Raw genomic sequence first — 22,929 nt, forward strand, 5'->3', positions numbered from 1 at the left:
TCGGCCAGCTGCGATGTCAGCGTAGACCTGTTGTTTCATGTTTGCCCACAAACGCGGCTGATAGGCTATTAGGTACTTAGGTACTTCACTTGATCTTCCATAATAGATAGGATGGGACATACAACTACGTTTAGCTGATCTTGATAAATGCTCATTGTCACCTTTTACTGTCTATGATTGTCACTCATATAAACACAACAGTTTTTCTTCCGCAATCACACATCTGCGCTTTGTTTCCCGGCGGACCGAAAATAAACGCGACACTGACGCCCCCGGAAATCCGATAAAATTCAACCAATCAGGTGACGACTTCGGCATTCCTGAAGTGTTTCCAGTTAAGTGTACCATATGCATCAGACGTTTAGCCAACGTTCCGTGGGCGTGACGTCTGAGGCTGAGACTAGCCAGGCCCTAGATCCTCCAAAGCAAGGGAGGAGCAAAGGGACAGTGTGTAAGACATTAATCAATATTTATCCTTCTAAATATTAAACGGTTGTATGACTTCTTCAAGCTTATGAGATTTAGGTTGATAGAATTACATGGAACATGCTCTCTCCTTGATTTTGAGAGAAGCACCCAATACATATTAAAACATAGGCCTATATTTAATCTTCAACAAACTGTAGCATAGAAACTCAGATTCGTGACCTCGGTGGGTCACTTTGTGCCTAATCCAGGATGGTTGTCATTTGGAAAATCAATGTAGATATGCTTCTATGTCCATGTGTGAAGAAGTTTAAATATAGCTTAACCAATCAGAATCATTCGACCTTAGGTAGCCTAATGAGGAGTTTAGTGACATGTGTTGGAGTATAATTCTTGGAGTTCAGTTCTTACCAGAACCAGGAAGTATGACCATGTTAGCCCGGTTCTGTCAACACTGCATTGGCTGCCTATTAAACATTGTATACATTTTAAAATATTGTTGATTACTTACAAAGCACTAAATGGTTTATCTCCCCAGTACTTGAGCGAGCTTAATGCATTTTAGTCCTTCACGTCTATTGTGATATATCTGGTACTTGGGTCTTGACTGTAAATTCCCCTAGAATATATTTTATAGTTTGGAGAACAGATTAAACAAAGAAAGATTCTTAAGAGGACCTTCCAGAGGCTTCGTCCATATAAAAATAAATATCTAAATAAATAAACCAACGAGATCACATATAAATTTGAAAATGCTCACTTGAATTGTATTTTCTGTAAAAATCAGTCAATTAATCATCTTTTCTTTGGGTGTTCCCTTGTCAAAGAATTCAATGCCTTTTTCGTAATCATTAAATAGGATATATAGGAAATATTTTTATTTTATTAGCAAAATATTTCATTCATAAAAGAGTATCCAAATGAAATGTTTTTTTTTTCTCTGTGACTTTAATTATTTTATTAAGGCACTAAAAATAATTAATAAAAAAAGTACCACATTTGTGAAAATGTATGATAATATGTTGAGTAATAGCCTATGTAATTTTAAGTTACTTTCTCTACTGTACTTTATATTCCAATTGATTTTACTGTCTCCTTTTACTTATGCTGTCATCCGTTGTTATCTGAGTTTCTTATGAATTTGTGATGAAAACCGTTCGGCGAACGCAGATTTTAATTTCTTATAAAATTTCTACCCTACTACGCTACTTGCAGTGTTACGGTTTAAAGTGTTCAACTAGGAACAACCCGGAACTATAGTTTTGTTTGTGTTGTTCTTTGTTTCCGATCGGTCATGATTTGAAAAGAACTTTAATTATGGCGTCCTTCATGGCACAGACGTGAAATGCCTCATATTTACCTGTATAACATTTATTTCAGCACATATACACTTTTATTGGTGTTATGGGTGTAATTAGACATGTCGTGTGTGCTATGTCTGGAGGGGTTGACAGTTCTGTCAGTGCATTGTTACTCAAAAGAATGGGTAAGTGTTCACTGTATTAAAAATAAAACACAATTCTACACATTTTTATTACGTTAAATTTACAGTCCAGTTCATAGAGCACATTATGAACGTCATGAGTCATTTGCACGTCATTATGAGCTTCAACATAAACTCTTTTGTTTTATTTTGTATACTGTGCTATTATGTTGTGCTTATTATATTCAATATTGGATTGTAAGTTATTAATAATAAAGTATTCGGATTAATAATAAAGTAGACACTTATATATGTCTGAAATTAACTATTATTTGTCTGTCATTGAATTAGATATGAAATATTAAAGCAAGCTGTATTTATTTTAAAGACATACAATGTTTATGTTTAAAATGGTAAAACAATTTATACAGTATTCATCAAATGTTTGCGGAGATATGATATCTGTTTGTCTGCCATCAGGCTATCATGTGACGGGTGTGTTCATGAAGAACTGGGACTCTCATGATGAGAAGGGTGTCTGTTCATCTGAGAGAGACTGTGAAGATGCCTATAAAGTGTGTAAGATGCTGGATATGCCTTTCCACCAGGTCTCGTATATTAAGGAATACTGGCATGAAGTGTTTAGGTAAATATAGAAGTCGTTTTAAGTTCATTACATTTTAAATGTTGTGCTCAGTTTGTTAATATTCTCTCATTTTTATTCTTTATGTGCGCAGTAATCTTCTCAGAGAATATGAGAAGGGCAGAACACCAAATCCAGACATAATGTGTAACAAACATATCAAGTTTAAGCACTTCTATCAGTATGCAGTTAATACTTTAGGTAAGTTAGGAAAGATACAAAATTGGACTGTTATTGTTTAAATATACAAATATATTTATATTACTCTATTTATATACTGTATTGTGTAATATATATATATATATATATATATATATATATATATATTATGGGCTGGATGTATGTGTGTGTGTGTGTATATATATATATATATATATAGGCCTGTGAAATAATCATGATTAATCGCATCCAAAATAAAAGTTTGTGTTTACATAATATATATGTTTGTATTATGAATAATTATTTTGTATATATAAATACACAAACATGCATGTATACATTTAAGAAAAATGTATTTAAATATAAAATATTTATATACGATATAATAATTTATACAAACTTTTATTTTGGATGTGATTAATTGTTTTTCAGCCATATATATTTGTGTTTTTTTTGTTGTTGCTAAAAGTCTAACGGGACACCAGTCTTTGTTATTCGTGGAATTTTGGTGTCTGTCATATTTAGTCTTATTTGACAACAGGTGCCGATGCCATAGCAACGGGACACTATGCCCGGACATCTCAGGAGGATGAGGAGGTTTTTCAACAAAAGCACATTCCAGCTCCCAGAACCCTCTTCAGAGACCGCTTTGAAATTAGAAAGCGTAAGTGTAACATCTGTCCATAAAATGTAGGGCAGAGGGAAAGAAATTAGATTTTTTTCCAGATTCGAACAGTATCAAAATGTCTAGTATTACAATAGGGGGAAAAAATGGCTTTTCGTTATGCAAAATATAAATTCTCATAATTTTCTTTTGATTTTTGGAGTGAGGTATGGACAGTGATATTTTTTTGACATAGAAAAAATGATGTTAGTTTTATTTGTGTTCATGTCAGTTGTATGTGTGATTAGTTTCAGAATTGACCTTTAATCTCCTTCTGAATCTTATTAGCTGTGCGGCTCTATCAGGGAGCTGACCGCGTCAAAGACCAGACGTTCTTCCTCAGTCAGATTTCCCAGGATGCTTTGCGGCACACACTGTTCCCCTTAGCTGGTCTAACCAAAGACTTTGTGAAGAAGATCGCCGCTGAGGCCAGCTTCCAGCATGTTCTTAAGAAAAAAGAGGTACTGTAATAACAGTATTCACTCATACAAGATCCAGGACCTCTGTCAATGGAGACTTGACATTCATTAGTGTACATGTAATTGCAAATGCAATTAATTAAATCTCCTTTTTCTCCCCCCGGAAGAGCATGGGAATCTGTTTCATTGGAGAACGAGATTTTGAGACCTTTATTCTTGAGGTACTTTCTTGGATGCAGCTTAAAACTGTATGTTTAAGGAATTTATTGATGGCCTCTTGTTTTATTTTAAAGCAATAAAAACACAAATCTCATCTTCTTTGTAATGAAAACTATAACAGTTCAGCCCCGTATACCAAAGTTATTGTACGAAAAATTATAATCAACAACAATTTTAGGTCATTAATAACAAATTTTGGTCCTAATTTTTCAAGCCTTCACCTTTAGCTTAATTTAGGCTAAATTTGCAACCCTGTTGCCTATTCTGACCTATTATAACACTGTTATATATTTTGTTTGTCTTTTCTTTGTAATTTTATTGAGCATTTATGTTTAAAACATTTTTATCTGACATGTAAACTGTATTTAAATCTTGGTAACAGGGTTGCAAAAAAAAAAAAAAAAACCAAACAAACAAGTAAATCCCTCGAAATTAAACCTTCTAAGGTTTATGAACAATATTCTCCACAAATTAAAAGCCTACTTTCACTGATGAAATCTTTTTAAGAGTTTTAGACTTTATTTTGCTCTGTATTTTTGATTATTGCCATTATTCAATATATTGCCATTATTCATTTTATAAATATATATATATATATATATATATATATATATATATTAACAGTTACCTAATATTTTTCTCCATGTCAAATGTATTACAGTACTTAGAGCCCAAACCAGGAAACTTTGTTTCCATTGAAGATGGGAAGATCATGGGGCAGCATAAAGGTGAATATTAATTATGTTAATTATATCTTTTTTTTCTGAGACAAAGTTTTTAACAGTATATCTTCCTAGAGCTAAACTAAAACCACCAAAAGTGGGTCAGACCTATCAGACTTTTCTGACTCGGGTTTTTATAGCTTTTCTAATTGATCCGACTTTGGGAATTCCTGTATTGGACTTCGGACCATTCCAAATTTCCATAGACTTTTATTTTGCTAAATCATGCTAGAAACATTTTATAAGAGTGTTAAATGTTAACACAGTAATAACTATAACATTATAAAATTTTATGTTAGTATAGAAACATGTTACATCATGTTTGCAATGTGATAATCATGCTTGCTAACATGCTAAATCATGTTAGCAACGTGGTAAATAATGCTAGCAGTGTGGTAAATAATGCTAGCAGTGTGGTAAATAATGCTAGCAATGTGGTGAATAATGTTAGCAATGTGTTAAATCATGTTAGGAACATATTACTTCATGTTAGGAATATGCGACGTCATGTTTGGAACATGTTACATCATGTTAGCAATGTGACAATCATGTTAGCAACTTGGTAAATTGTGCTAGCAACGTGCTAAATCATGTTTGGAATACGGTAAAACATGCTAACAATCATTCATGTTAGAAATATGCCTGCAACATCCTAAATAATGCTAAGACATGATTGCTAAACATGACAGAAATGTGCTAGAACATGCTAATAACATTTAGTTGACTACTTTGAGTAAAATCTTCAAATTTCAAGCTTTTTTTCAAAACTTTAAGACAAGGCTTTGTCAAGCCAACATCAATGTTTGCCATCAAACTTTACTCATCTAGTTTGTTGATGTTCTGCTACATAGTGTCTGTGTGATACTGCATGACTGATGCACACAATGCTATATTTCACAGGCTGGTTCACATTAACATTGGGTCAGAGGGCGAGAATAGGAGGGCAAGAAGACCCTTGGTTTGTAGTTGATAAAGATATCACTACCGGTGATGTATTTGTGGTGAGTTACACAATTTGGATCCTTCATAGTAACGTTACATAGTTCATGTACATTTATTTTGCTAAAACAGGACCAAATATGACTTTTCATTTCGATCGCTTTGTAAAATATGGCGACTCTTGCAGGGTCCAACCACTAACCACCCAGCACTGTTACGAGACACATTACAGACAGACCGCTTCCATTGGATCGCCGAAGAGCCGCCCGTCGAACTTGTCCACACTCAGATGATGGAATGTCACTTCCGTTTCCAAAACCAGATGCCTTTGAGTGAGTCGCCTTTTTTTGTTTACCCTGAATTATTAGAAAAAGGGTCAGTTGACATGGTTATGTAAGTAGTTGAAATAGTTATGCACACTACAACAACCAGTGGCCAATAATTTTACCAGCAGCCATTATTTTAGTATTATTTATACTATTTATTTAGAGATTTTTTTTTTATTCTCATTTTAGTTTAACCTTCAAATGGTCTTCGTTTCCTGTTTACACTTCTGGGCTTCGGGGTATATACAACGCCAACAATTGATTGAGTAATTGTACAAAAAAAACAAAAACATTTTTAATCATACAAATTATATATCTTTTTTTTTGTTTTGTTTACTTCTCATCTATTCATTAATGCTGTGTTTTTGGAGATATAACGTACTTTTTTATCCATATACCACACAATTCCTCAACCATTAGCTTGCATATGAAATAGTATTTTTTTTATGATACATTGAATATGATACATTTATGCTCTAGTACTAGGCCTTCATTTCTGTGTAAAAATTTTCAGATTTATGCTGGATTTTTTTTTTTTTTATAAAAAATTGACACATGAAGAATATATATATATATACATATTAGGGCTGTGCAAAAGTTAATTGCGATTAATCGCATCCAAAATAAAAGTCTGTTTTACATAATATATTTGTGTGTGCTGTATATAATTATTTTGTATATATAAATACCTATGCATGCATGCATATATTTAAGAATTATTTGCTCTTAAATTCTGTATATATATATAAATACATAATCTATATTATATAAATATAAATATTTTATATAGGAATAACACATTTTCTTAAACATATACATGCATGTGTGTGTATTTATATATACAAAATAATTATATACAGCACACACAAATATATATGTAAACACAGACTTTTATTTTGGATGCGATTAATCGCAATTAACTTTTGCACAGCCCTAATATATATATATATATATATATATATATATATATTTCACATTTCCCATTCATTTCAATGTGGGGTCATATTGACCCCGAAGACCAGAAGTGTAAACATTTTTTTACATACCTTCAGAACAACCGAATCAAGCCCAGTTTTTTTTTGTGTGTGTAGATAGATAATGTATGAAAAATCTTATTCCACTGAGATGAAGGGAACCTTTTTTTTATTAAGTAAAAGTCGATTGGGGTCGTATAGACCCCATGACCCAATTGAGGGCTATTTTTTTTAGTATTTTTTATGTCCTATGGTCAATATTATTTATCTTTTTTTATTTCTATTTAGCTTTCATTTACTTTCATTTTACATTGTACTTTTTTTTTTTTTTAACTTTTTAGTTATCACAGTTTTAGTGATTATAGCATATATTTTAAGTTTAATATTTTCATCTAATATTTCTTTTTTTCAATTAACAAAAAAAATGTTTTATTTTTTAAAAAAGAAAGAAATTTACAAGAAGACAAAAACAGTGCTAATATAAACATATTTGTTTCTTTCAGCTCCATGTACTGTAACTTTGAATCTTGATGGGTCGGTGTGGGTAATGATGAAAGAGCCATTGAGGGCAATAACTCCTGGGCAGGTAATCTCTACACATCTACATCATGGCAGAATGACTCTTAACATTCCAAATCATTTACTTTTACATTTACATTTATTCATTTAGCTGACGCTTTTATCCAAAGCGACTTACAATTGCTATATATGTCAGAGGTCGCATGCCTCTGGAACAACTAGGGGTTAAGTGTCTTGGTCAGGGACACATTATTGTTTCAGAGTGGATTCGAACCAGGGTCTCTCACACCATACGCATGTGTCACCACCCATTTACTTTTGGTTTTGCTTTTATACTAAATTTAAAAAATAAAAACCACTTTAAAGTACGCTTATTATGCTATTTTTAAGGTTCCTAATTTTGTTTAGAATGTTTCCTATGCAAACAGTTTACATGCACCTAAGGGTAAAAAAAAATGCATATTTTCTTTTAAAATACATTACACTACCTAATTTCTCATAGAGTCTGAAAATGGTTCATTCGAAGATTCTCTCTAAGCCCCTCCTTTCTGAAAACTTTCTCTGCTCGGATTGGCCAACTGGCCCAGTCTGTTGTGATTTTGGTCTTACACTTACAGCATGTGTCTGAAACAAAACGTCCATTACTATCTGAATTTCAGCTCTTCCTCAGCACTTTTATTCGAACAGTAAAGATGGCGTTGTTTTTTTCTGTATGAATTCCAGCACATCCTCATCCTTTTGAAATGCACACTAAGTGTTTTCTACGGTGGCCCAGTAGTGCACAAAACAACGAAATTTAAAAAGCAAACACAAATTCACAACGAAATTTAAAAAGCAAACACAAAAACAACGGAAAATCTACAACACAACGAAATAAAGCGCAGCACAACGGAAATGAGCCACAACGCAACGGAAACTGTACATCACAACGAAATAAAGCCACAACGAAATAAAGCCGCAGCACTACGGAAATGAGCCACGACACAACAGAATATCTACAACACAACGAAATAAAGCCGCAGCACTACGGAAATGAGCCACAACACAACAGAAAATCTACAACACAACGAAATAAAGCCGCAGCACTACAGAAATGAGCCACAACACAACGGAAAATCTACAACACAACAAAATAAAGCCGCAGCACAACGGAAATGAGCCACAACACAACAGAAAATCTACAACACAACGAAATAAAGCCGCAGCACTACGGAAATGAGCCACAACACAACGAAATAAAGCCGCAACACTACGGAAATGAGCCACAACACAACAGAAAATCTACAACACAATGAAATAAAGCAGCAGTACTACGGAAATGAGCCACAACACAACAGAAAATCTACAACACAATGAAATAAAGCAGCAGTACTACGGAAATGAGCCACAACACAACAGAAAATCTACAACACAACGAAATAAAGCCGCAGCACTACGGAAATGAGCCACAACACAACAGAAAATCTACAACACAACGAAATAAAGCCGCAGCACTACGAAAATGAGCCACAACACAACAGAAAATCTACAACACAACGAAATAAAGCCGCAGCACTACGGAAATGAGCTACAACACAACGAAATAAAGCCACAATACTACGGAAATGAGCCACAACACAACAGAAAATCTACAACACAACGAAATAAAGCAGCAGCACTACGGAAATGAGCCACAACACAACGGAAAATCTACAACAACGAAATAAAGCCACAGTACTACGGAAATGAGCCACAACACAACAGAAAATCTACAACACAACGAAATAAAGCCACAGTACTACGGAAATGAGCCACAACACAACAGAATATCTACAACACAACGAAATAAAGCCGCAGCATAACGGAAATGAGCCACAACACAACAGAAAATCTACAACACAACGAAATAAAGCCGCAGCACTACGGAAATGAGCCACAACACAACGGAAAATCTACAACAACGAAATAAAGCCACAGTACTACGGAAATGAGCCACAACACAACAGAAAATCTACAACACAACGAAATAAAGCCACAGTACTACGGAAATGAGCCTCAACACAACAGAATATCTACAACACAACGAAATAAAGCCGCAGCATAACGGAAATGAGCCACAACACAACAGAAAATCTACAACACAACGAAATAAAGCCACAGCACAACGGAAATGCTCCGACTTAATATACTAATACCATAATTAGTTTAACAGCATTTAACTATTGTATAACGACATAAAATATACTTCAAAATCACCTACATTAATAATAGCTGCGTATTTATACTCGAGAATGATTTGACGCGCAACTACAGCGCGTGATCCCTAAGGGAATGTCTGGCAATTCCACCAAGTGGTTAAAACGTATCATTTATTATAATATAAAGAAAATGAAAAAGAAAAACCTTTTGGTGAATTGCAGAATTACAGGAAGGTATTGGCACAGTTTCACCTGTAGTAAGTCAGGCTGGTTACTAGGAACCTACCAGCTTTGGGACATGGAAAAAAAACCTTTAAGTGAATTGCCGTAGTCCTAATGTTTTTTAAAAAAAAAAAAAACTAAAAAAAAAAAAAAAAAACTAATTGTGTACTGTGCATGCATGGAGCTATTGGCACAAATTTACCTGTTGTAAGTCAGTCTAGTTAATAGAAACTACAACCTTTGAAACATGATAAAAGAAACAAAAAACGTTTATTATATTACAGAATATTATTATATTGTTTACTATAAATAAATGAAAGGTATAGGGGAAAAAATCAGCTGTAGTAAGTTAGTCTACTACCAATACAATCATGTCTGTTTTTGATTGTTAAAAGTGATTTTAATTTAAAAAAAAATATACAACAACTTTTACAACTTGGAGGATATGGCAGACGTTCCCTTTCAGGATCATGCGATATGGAAGCGCGTCAAAGATATAATGCACGTAGGTGATTTTGAATTAATAATGTCGATGTACAATGGTACATACAGTTAAAACTAATCATGGTGTTGATATCTTTTTTAGACGGCATGGAAAACTAACTTTAACGCGCTCCGAGAGCCCTCTAGTGGTCGGTAGCATTTCCGTTGTGTCCTGGCTTTATTTCGTTGTGTTGTGGGCTCAATTACGTTGTGTTGTGGTGGATTCATTTAGTTGTGCTGTGGCTTAATTTCGTTTTGTTGTGAACTTGTGTTTGCTTTTTAAGTGTCGTTGTGTTATGCACTACTGGGCCACCTTAGTTTTCACATCACATGTCTTCTCGACATGTCAACAACATGAACCAAACTCTTCCAGGCCTCAAATACAAATCAATGTTTGAGGGTCTGAGTAGAATTTGTTCCCAAACATCCAATGAAGACGATAGGCTGGTATTACGCAAATGTGTTACATTGTTACGTAGGTCTGAAACTGGAAACGAGACCGAATTGGTGACGACTCGTTTAGGTAATTCAGAATCGATTCTTTCTTTTAGGAGAAAATCCATTTATCTGTCGTGCACTTTGATCTTTAAAACTAGGCAGAGCTTAGGCCACAGTTAAAGTAATGAACTGTATTACTGTCTTCAAATCATGGAAAGGAAATTTGGGAATTTTGGATCGGGTAGGCCTACTGAAAATGGTTTATTTGAACTTCCATTGTCTTTGCAGTTTGCTGTGCTGTATAAGGGAGATGAGTGTTTGGGCAGTGGGAAGATAATGCGTCTGGGACCCACAAAATTCACTCTTCAGAAAGGTCTGAACTGCACGAACTGCCACCCTAAAGACACAAACCACCAACACCCAGAGCCTGTCAGCTGAGACACAGCTGATCTCGTGTGGACAATAACAAGATCTCAACAGGCTTGTGCTGTGGAAAGATGCTCTCAGTATTTACAGACGGGGTGAAAATATAGAAACTTTGATAGGATTTTTATTATGGTTTTTTTTTTTCAATTGAAATTGTCATTTATTTGCTTATATCGGATATATATATATATATATATATATATATATATGTGTGTGTGTGTGTGTGTTCATGGTTTTAGTGCCTTTATTGTGCACCACATCCTGATCTATGCAATCTTAATGTAAAAAGCAAATATAACACCACATGCATGGTTACGACTGTTAGGAGTTGTTTTCTCTGCCAATAGAGGGCGGAAGAGCAACATTTATAACTGGTGCTGATGGACAAATACACTCTTCCTCGATTTTCATTAATTATGCTACACACAGAATACTATATTAAACATAAATTAACATATTTAATCTATACGTATAAAGGCAGACAATTGCAATATATTATAATATCTGTTGAGTCTTTTTGCTTTTAAAAAAGGATTTAGAATAAATGATTGACCTCGACTAAATTATTGACCTATTTATAATAATATAAAGATTTTAAAAAATAGAAACTTAGGTCTAATCTATGTGTGTGTGTGTATAGTGTATAGTATCATATCGTTTGGGGTTTGGTTTCCTCTTCAGTGAGTTTTTAAATGCCTGATATAACAATTCAACGAAATTGTAAAAGATATTTATAATTATAATTAGCATTTATTGTAAATAAATGTTTGAAGTAATTAGTTTTCAAAGCAGAGTGATATTATTTTAGAAGAACTACACTTCGATATCCTTTGAATAGAGTCATGTTTTCACGTTTAGGAGACACCTGATTGAATAAGCTGAAAGAAAAGAACCGTATGTGTATACATTACTATAAATGCACAATCGAATCAAATAAAATCAGATATAAGGCTACGAAAATGCATTGCATACAAACTCACCCTCTATATCTGCAATGGAACATTTGTAAATATTTTGCAGTATGTGTGTGAAAACTTAAGGTTTCAATGACAAAAATAAGTGGATTGTCTTTCCTATTTTAACTGGGTCATGTGGATTTAAAAAAAAAAAAAATTAAAAAATGAAATGTCAAGAAAAGCTCCAAACATTATTTTAATGTTTTAAAATAAATTCAAAAACCTTTTAAGGTCCCATGTGTACGGATCTATGAGGGGTTTCAAATGTCTGATGTTTAATTATAATAACTGTATTATGTCATGCTGGTGAAAACAATGGCTGTTTCTGTAATAGTCTAGAGGATAAACAAGAGAATCCAGCATTGATAACTCTTTATTACTCAACTGAGTGATTTGAACACGTGGTGTGAATTCATATCACTTTAATAGACAAAAAGCTGAAAACTTTAGTCTAAACTGCAAGCGAGCGACCCAACACAAACAACTAAAATACAAACTAACCATTATAAATTGCATTGTAAACTGCGTTTATTTATAATGAAAGCATTCGCGTTCACAACATGTGGACAGTCGCGCATGAAACTGTTTAATCGCGAAACTTAATTTATTAGTCTATAGGAGAGTTAGTTTGACGCGCCGCGTCGCTCGCTTAAGAAAAGTCGCAAAAGAACCAAGGAATATGCAGCGGTGAATAACAATGGTTGAATTTCCATGAGAGTTTTTCTTTAGTCCTGAGAGGAGGTGCAGTGCAGGTTTATGTTAATGACTGTGTGTGTGTGTGTGCGGGGGGTGAGACGCGCACGCACGGAGCCATTTTGTTCTCATTTAAAACTTAACGTGGATAATGTCACTTGGCTCCATGGATACCAGCCTGACAAACAGTTATTTCTGCTGTTAAAAAGCTACAATGAAGGATAAAAGAAGGTCGAAGTGCCGGCAGAAGGAGAGCTGACGTGTTTTTTCTTCATGTTTTGTGGAGTTTTACACCATGGATTTAGTAATGCGTTGGTTATTATGGGTTCACCTTCTCCTCTGCGTTCCTCTCATGGGATGTTTTGACTTGCACCTCTCGGAGACTTTACATTCTGGAGCTGTTCTTGCCAATTTGTCACTTGGACCAGGTTGGACTTATAAAATAGACAGGACTTTAACTTCCAAGTACATTGGGAACTTTATTAAAGTGGATTGGAGAGATGGAGTAGTGCGTTTAAATGGAGAGGTGGACTGTCCGCGCGCCCATCAGAGCGCGCTGCCTCTTTATTTTAAAATGACATCATTAACAACTGAAGGACTAGTTAACGCGCATTTTAATGTATTTGTACACGGACGAAATTGCGTGTTCAAATATAAAAGGAAGAGAGTGAGTAAGCCTGATATTAACGTGGACTGCATTTATAACTTGGGACTAACTTCCTGCTTTTCTCCAGGTGATTTACTCCTTAATTTTAAGGATTATTTACCTGTCTTCACAAGACACGCTGGCGTTTTTGCTTCTTCTTGCACCTCAGACCACCTGAATGTGTTTTTGCGTAACGGGACTTTACTCGTGAAGGACGCGTACTGTTTGGAGACGGACTTGAGACGCTTTAAAAACACAATTCGCTGTTCGTTTCGCGATTCAAACGGTGAGCCCTTCTCTTTGTGCCTTACATTACGATTCGCCTCAATCCAAACTTCATTATTCAATTCTGTGCAATGGAAACCGAGAATAAAGCGAGCAGTGAATACAGCGCCTCAGTTTCAGTTACCGAACTACCAGGTCTCAGTGCCCGAGAACGAGCCAGCGGGGACGCGCGTCATTGCCCTCAAAGCGACTGACAGCGACCCTGGAGACGCGGGAACGATCGAGTATGGCATGGAAGCATTATTCGACAGGCGTTCTAAGGATTTCTTTCGGATAGACCCTCAAACCGGCAGCATCGAGACTGTCCAGCCCTTAGATAGAGAAGTTAAAGACACACACGTTTTTAAAGTCACAGCTACTGATAATGGCACGCCGCGACGCACAGCCACGTCATACCTGACCGTTACAGTAAGTGACACCAACGACCATGGACCCGTGTTTGAGCAAAATGAATATAGGGATACGATAAGAGAAAATATGGAAGTTGGTGCTGAGGTGATTACGGTGAGGGCGACAGATGGAGATGCACCATCCAATGCAAACATGATATATAAGATTGTCAATGGCGAAGGTGTTAATTCCGGGTTTGAAATTGATTCCCGGAATGGACTGGTTAAGATTCGGTTGCCTCCAGACAGAGAAACCATGGCCCAGTATCAATTGATAGTAGAGGCCAATGACCAAGGAAAGGACCCTGGCCCCCGCAGTGCTACTGCGACAGTGTACATCACAGTTGAAGATGAAAATGACAATTACCCTCAGTTCAGTGAGAAGAGATATGTAGTTCAGGTGCCGGAAAATGTGGCAATTAACACTAAAGTGGCCCAGGTTGAAGCCTCGGACCGAGACGAGGGCAATAACGGTAAGGTTCATTACAGTATAATCAGCGGCAACGTAAAAGGTCAGTTCTTCATTCACACCCCAACCGGAGCCATTGATGTCATCAACCCCCTGGACTACGAATTGATCAGAGAGTATAATTTACGCATAAAGGCACAGGATGGAGGCAGGCCGCCTCGTATGAACGGCACCGGCGTTGTTGTCATCCAAGTTGTGGATGTGAACGACAATGCTCCCATGTTTGTAAGCACTCCATTCCAAAACACCGTTTTAGAGAACGTGCCCATTGGATATTCAGTGATTCACATTCAGGCCATTGATTCGGACTCCGGCGAAAACGCCCGTTTGGATTACCGCCTCACAGACACCACTCCAGGTTTCCCCTTCACCATCAATAACAGCACTGGATGGGTAACAGTCACTACTGAGCTGGACAGGGAAACCACTGAGTATTACACCTTCGGAGTGGAAGCCAGAGACAATGGATTTCCGGTGATGTCGTCCTCAGCAAGCGTTAGCATCACCGTCCTAGATGTGAACGACAACATCCCTACGTTTACTGAGAAGGAGTACTCGCTGAAAATCAATGAAGATGCGGTTGTAGGGTCTAGTGTGTTAACTGTCACAGCTCTGGACCGTGACGTAAACAGTATGGTCACCTATCAGATCTCCAGTGGTAACACGCGGAACCGGTTTGCCATCACTAGTCAAAGTGGAGTTGGAGTCATCACGCTGGCGTACCAGTTAGATTACAAAAAGGAACGGCAGTACGTTCTAACTGTCACCGCCTCTGACGGTACACGCTTTGACACCGCGCAGGTGTTCATCAACGTAACTGATGCTAACACTCACAGACCCGTGTTCCAGAGCGCCAGCTACCATCAGACCTTCAGCGAGGACCAACCCATTGGATCAACTGTTGTGGTAATCAGTGCGACGGATGAGGATACAGGTGAGAATGCACGTATTACCTACATCATGGAGGACAACGTACCACAGTTTAAGATCGATCCGGACACAGGTGCCATCACCACACAGACGGAGATCGACTATGAAGACCTAGCCTCCTACACACTCGCCATCATTGCCCGCGACAATGGAATCCCACAGAAGTCCGACACCACGTACGTGGAAATTATCGTTCTGGACGCCAATGATAACGCTCCACAGTTTGGGAGGGACAAATACCAGGGTTCCGTCTTGGAAGATGCTCCTCTGATGACCAGCGTGCTCCAGATATCGGCTTCCGACAGGGACTCGGGGTCTAACGGACGTGTGAGCTACACCTTTCAAGGAGGTGACGATGGGGAAGGAGACTTCATGGTTGAGACGTACTCTGGGATTATCCGAATCAACCGGAAGCTGGACAGAGAGAACATTCCGGTCTATAACCTGAAGGCCTTTGCTGTAGATAAAGGTGTTCCTCCTCTCAAAGCAGCAGTGGAGATCCAGATTTCGGTGTTGGACACCAATGACAATGCTCCTGTTTTTGAGAAGAACGAACTGTTCATCGACGTCAAAGAAAACAGCCCCGTTGATTCCGTGGTCGCCCAGATCTCAGCCATGGACCCCGACGAAGGCACCAATGCTCAGATATTGTACCAAATTCTAGCGGGAAATAACCCCGAAGTCTTTGACTTGGATATGTTAACTGGAGACTTAAAATTGCTCATGGATTTGGACTACGAGACCAAACGGGAGTATGTCATACAAGTGCAGGCCACGTCTGCACCTCTGGTCAGCAGTGCGATCGTCCACATCCGTGTGGTGGACGTCAATGACAACGACCCGGTCCTGCAGAATTTTGAGATTATCTTCAATAACTACGTCACCAACAAATCCAATAGCTTTCCGTCTGGGATTATAGGAAAGGTACCAGCTTACGACCCAGATGTGTCAGATAAACTCAAGTATAGCTTCATTGAAGGAAATGAGTTGAGTTTGCTGATTCTAAACCCGGATACTGGAGAGCTAAAACTCAGCAAAGATCTGGATAACAACAGACCTCTGGAGGCCACCATGAAACTTTCTGTCACAGGTCAGTTAACTTCTCTTTGTATCTTTTGCATTAACTGGTAATGAGATTTGAGATCTTCCGAATTTGATACAGACAAACTAATATGTCACTTAAATATATTGGGTTAATGTTAATGATGGAGCTGCATGTTTTCAGTGTGTGTTTGCTGCAGGCTGAATTACAAATCCTGTTCTTCTGCTTATGAGGTGTTTGTTAGAAAAGTCGAAGAACGTTTGTGTGAGAACGAGGTCTCGGTTCACTCTGCTCACTGTTATATCGAGATCCCGGTTAGTGTTCTGTTATGAAATGTTTGAGATGAGCAACACATTATTATTGTTGAATTAGGTGGCTGTAAGTATGTGATGGCTTTTGGAGAAATGGAATGGATTATCATGAAATACTACTCACTGACAGATCACGGATATCTTTTCATTGTCTGGGATAATTTATTACAGTTTTGGTCAATGCCAAAAAAGACCAAATATTAGCTGTTTAATCGACCTTGGCCATTTGTAAATTACTAGTGCTCAATGGAAATTGATTATAATTAACCCTCTGGTGGTCATTTTTGATTACTTTTTTACTTCATTGGACGGGTACGAAATTTGGTAAAGGTTTAGGCACTTGCCGTGTAAACACACACACGCACACACACACTAGAGCCCGACCGATAAAGTATTTTGAAGGCCGATACCGATACAAATATTTTGGGGTTTTATAATCCGATAATCCGATATATCGGCCGATATATTTTTTAATTAAATATTGTTGGATAATTTAGCAATAGATAACATTATACTGCAAATCAAATGTATGTAAAACATACATTTTCAATATAACAGGGCAAGGAGAGATGATTGAAGCGTGTTTCGTCTGTTTTTATTTTATAAATATTCATTTAACGGCCATTATAACTGCCGATACCGATATTTTGGAAAATGCCTAATATCGGCCGATAATATCGGCCGGCCGATATATCGGTCTGGCTCTAACACACACACACACAAAAAACGTATAAAATATGGTCACACTTGTGCTCCTTGCGGTCAATAATTGCATTGGAAATATATGAGAGACGAATTTTATCTAGTGAAAACTTTTGGTACTGCAGCCAAACAAAATCTTACTGAGCAATTTTTATTAGATATCTATCTCAAATTTGGAACACAATTTGGTTTGATTTTCTTGCAATTTTAGAGTAAAACGTGATTCTTAAACATACATATTTCATATAAAAATTTAAAATAGTATTTTTGTGAAAATATTTTCTGTCAAAAAAATCGGTTAAGTTTCCTCGTTGAAAAGAGATCAGAGGACTTAAATCTGTGCTCTAAACAATATTCAAGAGTTACGAAAGTTTAAGTTGAAAATTAAATTGTCAGGTCTATGCCCAACAAGTGAATAAATAGATTATAAATACAAATATAATTTAGTATAAAAAAAAATCCCATAAAAATACCAAATATTAAATAAAAACACATTATCAAACCAAAATATAGTACATTAATTTTATTGGCAAACATAAATAAATAAATTTGGACAATTTTGACCACAATGTGAAGAGCATGGCTTGTTAGTGTGCTTTATTATGATCATGTCTGTGGCGGAGTTAGATTACACCATGCTCATATGTACAGCCAGCCTCTTCAAATGGCATCGGCTTCTCAAATCTCACACTCTTCCTTCTCTGTTTGTGTCCTCCTTTTCTATCTCTCCTTCTTCCTCCCACACACTGGCCATCCTGTTAATTTGCAACTTGCAATTCAAACACATCTCACAGAATACGGCTCTCTTGTCTGTGTTCTGTGGCTTTACGACCGCGTCTTTGTTGGTCTGATTGCCGGCCCTCATCTGAATCTGCATGCTCATGGTCACTGTTGGGGTCGTAATGAGCCGCATTCATGCCATGCTCTCTCATTCATGACAAAGACACATCGGTTTCCATCGCCATTGCAGTTCCCGCCCTGTTTGACCCCCTCAAATTCCACACAGATCTCATTCTCTCTTGTCTAATAAACTAATGCATTTTATTCCTTGGACATACCCACATGTCAGATGTTAGGTAACCATTAACACTGGTTGTGTGACCTCTTCACCTCCAGCCCAGGGGAAAGGAAACGGCCCTAAAGGGAAAACATGTGACAGAGCTCTTAGCTAGATTTTAACGGCTACTCTGGTCTATGAGTGAATTGAATAAAGTGTCTCAATTTCCAATTCAACCATCTTCAGAAAGCGAATTTTTTTTCGATCATGCGATATTTGAGTCTTAGAAGAAGCCAGCTTAGACAGAAATAATTGAGTTAAATTATGGATTTTCCTACTAGTATTTGCCAAGTTAAGATATATCAGTTTAAGTGTGTTTCTGTTTGCTGTTGGTCTAACTTTTGGGTTCACCCAAAAAAATAAAATGATGTTATTATATACTCACCCTCATGCCGTTCCAAACCCATAAAACAAAACTTTGGCTACTCTTCGAAACACAAATGAAGATGTTTTCAATGAAACCTAAGATGTTTCTGTACCTTCATTGAAAGTTCAGGTAATCAACATTTAGAAGAAATGTGTATTATGGGTTTGAAATGACATCAGTTATTTTTTTTTTTTGTTAAAGGCCTTTAAGGTTAGGGTTTTATTTACACCACTAAGCCTAAGTAGTAAACATTGATTTTACTTTTAACTCATCAAACTTGTCATTTTGTCCTGGCATACAATGAAACTGGGGCACATACATAAATAACCCAAGGAAAATCAGGCATTTCTAGGGACCAAAACATCATAGAGACTTGGGGACTCCCAGAACACCCTAGTAACCGCATAGAAATGTGTTAAAACCCAGTCAAAATAAATGCATAGAAGTTAGAAGTGCCCTAGCAACCACCCACTGAGCCCAGAATCATGCTGGTGAGTTTTGCATGGGCAAATAAAAAAAAAATATATATATATATATTTAGATTACGCTTTAGATTACAGTCCGGAGTAATTAAAGCGATTTAACTCGGTAATTATAGTGTACCTATAACATACAATATAAGTATACGGGAACAATATTTTAAGTTTGGGGAATAAAGGGGTAACAACTAGGAGAATTAAACAATTATTTATACTGTAAGTATTAAAGAACTGAATGGTGCTTATCCTACTATTATGATATAACAATCTTACAATTGGGAGCAATTTAGCAAGAACATACACTGTGTACCTTTTTGAAATAATGAACCAGTACATACTGTATAATTGCTGGCTTTTTTAAAAAAAATTACAGGGTACATATCTATGCATTTATAAAGTCCCCTTTTTAACAAAAGGGCACTGGAAATGAAAACTATTGCAACTTTTGGTTAAATATTGGGGAAATATACTCTTGTTTCATGTAGTAGAGCTTGTTACCTTCTTGTGCCATGTAGTTACAGGATAAGTACAATAAAAATGCATATACACAGTTTTATATCACTGACTTGGAAACCTGTAACCACCACATCAAACAATTCTAAACTTTTCTTGTTTTGAAGTGTGTATCAGAAATGCTATCAAAAATAAAGAATTGTATAAATGCCTATTTATGTACCCTGTCATTTTTAATAAGCCTATGCAGTATGTACTGGTTCACCATTATTTCAAAAAGGTACGCAGTGTATGTTCTCGCTAAATTGCTCCCAAATGTAAGATTGCTATATAGTAGATAAGTACCCCTTAGTTCTATAAATATTTTTTAATTATCCTGGTTTTTAAACAACAACATTTTTTTTTATAAATGTATAATTTTCTACCTGATCTGACCTTTAAAAACTGAGTTTTAACCTAAAGAAATATTTTGGACAATAATAAAACCCGTTACATTAACTGTTACCGCACGACTCACATTTTTTAGTTTACCTCACAAATAGAACAGTATTCCGACACTGTTATCTTTCACTCCTGAACAGGTGTTTTCCTTATCGACTTTTTAATTATTTATTCTAGTACTTGGGGGCACACACAAGTCCCAGATATGCCCCTGATAAAAGCAAGTTAACATTCTAGTCAAAACAAGAGCCATTCTAGCCTAAAACAACACCGGTTTGCACAGCAAACATGATGGAGTGAGGGCTGCGTGTTTGAAAAGTAACCTAATCTCTCTTATCTGTGTCTGTTAACATTCAACAAGGCTTTTCCCGATTTTAGGGGTGTCCTCTGCAAAATGATGCCGTTTTTTTTTAACCCTGCACCTTTGTGCTTTGTTTCACTGGATCAATATGGGTGATAAGCCATCTGTCGCAGCCTCAAGATAGGTGGAGCCAGCCGTCGTTTGTACCGGGGAAACTGAATTTCCCCATTTTTTTGATGTCTTTATCTTTCGATTAAGATCCATGTCACATCCAAAGAGAGGAGGGGAGGTGATTTATCACTTCTAGCCAGTTTCTTCCTCTTTTCCCCCTGAAGTCAGCGAGCTGATCCTGCCGATACACGCAGACTCCTTCAATGGAGTGAGCTTCTGCCCGCGGGCCATTGCGTTTGCGTCTCTTAGTTGACGGTATAGCCCACTCAACGCTGCAGGACTCGCATATTCAACATTGCATTGCCAAACTCTCTGAACTTTTATTTCAGTTGGGACTTGAAGACTTAGCTTCATATCTTGCTAAACGATTTCTTGTAATTGGGTTTGTTGAGGTTTGTTGAAATGATTAGGCCCACACGGATCTTGCACACTTTTTATATCTTCGGCACTAACTGCACTGGAAAAAAAACAATGGTCTAAGATTTTTACTCAGAAATTGTTAGTAGATTTGTTTTTGTTTTCGTTAATTTTACTAAAAAATTACAAAGAAATGGCAAGAGACACATTGAAATAAACATGGAATTGTGAAAGAAAGACTGAAATAGTAGTTTCTTGTTAAACTTTCTCCAAATAATCTGTTTTAAGGCCTGTTCACACCGGGACGAATTTCGCGTGCGTTATTCGCCGATGTTTAACGCCTCGTATGTTTACACGAAAAATAGAAACTTTTTTCTTTGCGTTTTTCGCGTACAGGCAACAACGTTGTCAAAACGATCCTCGTTCACACGGATACGCTGAAACCTACTAAAAACGCTGTATTATTCATGCCAGGCCAGTAGTTGGCGATGTCACTTTGAAATAAAACACTACGCACCTATAGACTGAACACGTTTTACGCATGAACATGACGTCCTCGTGTTCACAAATTCACGTTTTTGTAGTTTACATGGAGACCATAACAATATTGTTTTCAAAAACTTGGATTTGTTTTTTGTTTTCAGACCACCAAAACGTCATTGTCATGTCATGTCATGTCATGTTTATTTATAAAGCACATTTAAAAACAGCTTCCGCTGACCAAAGTGCTGTACATATAAAATCAGTTAATCAAAAACAATCTCAAAAAAATAATGTAAAAAAATGGCCAAAATGCATTCAAATTTTTCAGTTTTTAGTTGAAAACGATGTTGTGTACCATGTTGATGTTGCGATTTTTAGAGTGTCTGGAAGAAAATCTGAAAATCTGCAAATTCGATATAAACATGAGTTAGCTGCAAAACTTTTGAAACTATATTAGCTTAAGCTAAATGATCAATCAAGTGATTTTTGGCTTATTCATTTATGTATTGCTGTTTCAGCGTCTTTTAAATGTGTATGTATGTATGTATGTATGTGTATATATATCTATACACACACACAGTTTAAATGTAAATGAACAAACATGTAATCTTTTCAAATGCATAATATAAATGATAAAAATGTGTAGTCGAAGACTTCTTTTTTTATTAATTGATCAATATATTTCAGTAAAACAGGTAGATTCCACATCAACTTTTGTCTTAATAATACAAATATTCTGGACAACTAAAATAATTCGTACCTACCATATAAAGGTCAAACTATTCTATGCAATATTGATAAGTACTACAAAATCAATTATATTATTATTAGCCACTTTGCTCTTATTCGAGATATAATTGAAAAATACCATAATGTTGTACCTCTTCAAGTTCCCCTTGATGGAGGCAGTTGTAACATTCTGACTTTTTGAATTGATCAGTGTGTGTGTTGAACTCTGTGAATGATGGAAATCGGCGGGGCTTTTCTATGGAATCCGGCAGCTGTCGATTCCCTTCAGGCCTACCTGTTGATAAATGGGGTAATGAGCCGAGTAATCTGTTTTACAGTGACTGGTTGGAATGATGTGCCGCGATATGTAAGCTAAATGTACAACTATTCATGGAGCTGATAGGCTAATTAAAGCGGCAGTGAAAAAAGTCAATTTTTTTTTGTGCAAGGACCACTTTACTGAAGTTAACGTGTATCGGCTTAAGTTGT

At 36.5% G+C, this 22,929-nt stretch overlaps 2 protein-coding genes and 1 long non-coding RNA gene across 8 annotated transcripts in view; 2 read left to right on the forward strand and 1 right to left on the reverse strand.

Moving 5' to 3' along the window:
* LOC120477097 (uncharacterized) overlaps positions 1-22,929 on the reverse strand; it is a 283,701-nt gene that overhangs the window by 39,221 nt on the left and 221,551 nt on the right. The gene's annotated exons all lie outside the window — the stretch shown is intronic.
* On the forward strand, positions 1,707-12,275 carry trmu (tRNA 5-methylaminomethyl-2-thiouridylate methyltransferase). The gene is made up of 11 exons (XM_039668507.2): positions 1,707-1,912; positions 2,330-2,495; positions 2,587-2,693; positions 3,193-3,315; positions 3,604-3,776; positions 3,902-3,955; positions 4,615-4,681; positions 5,576-5,676; positions 5,802-5,946; positions 7,418-7,500; positions 11,042-12,275. The coding sequence occupies exons 1-11, from the start codon at positions 1,831-1,833 to the stop codon at positions 11,189-11,191; spliced, it is 1,251 nt and encodes a 416-aa protein (XP_039524441.2). The 5' UTR covers positions 1,707-1,830; the 3' UTR covers positions 11,192-12,275.
* celsr1a (cadherin EGF LAG seven-pass G-type receptor 1a) overlaps positions 12,370-22,929 on the forward strand; it is a 103,343-nt gene continuing 92,783 nt past the window's right edge. For all 6 annotated transcript variants that reach the window (XM_039668493.2, XM_039668491.2, XM_039668492.2 and 3 more), the window contains exon 1: positions 12,370-16,637. In XM_039668493.2, the coding sequence (XP_039524427.2) occupies positions 13,124-16,637 (3,514 nt within the window). In that variant the 5' untranslated portion in view covers positions 12,370-13,123. The remainder of the gene's footprint in view (positions 16,638-22,929) is intronic.

The sequence above is a fragment of the Pimephales promelas genome, chromosome 24, assembly GCF_988280905.1.
Source record: "Pimephales promelas chromosome 24, fPimPro1.hap1.1, whole genome shotgun sequence".
Lineage (NCBI taxonomy): Eukaryota > Metazoa > Chordata > Actinopteri > Cypriniformes > Leuciscidae > Pimephales > Pimephales promelas.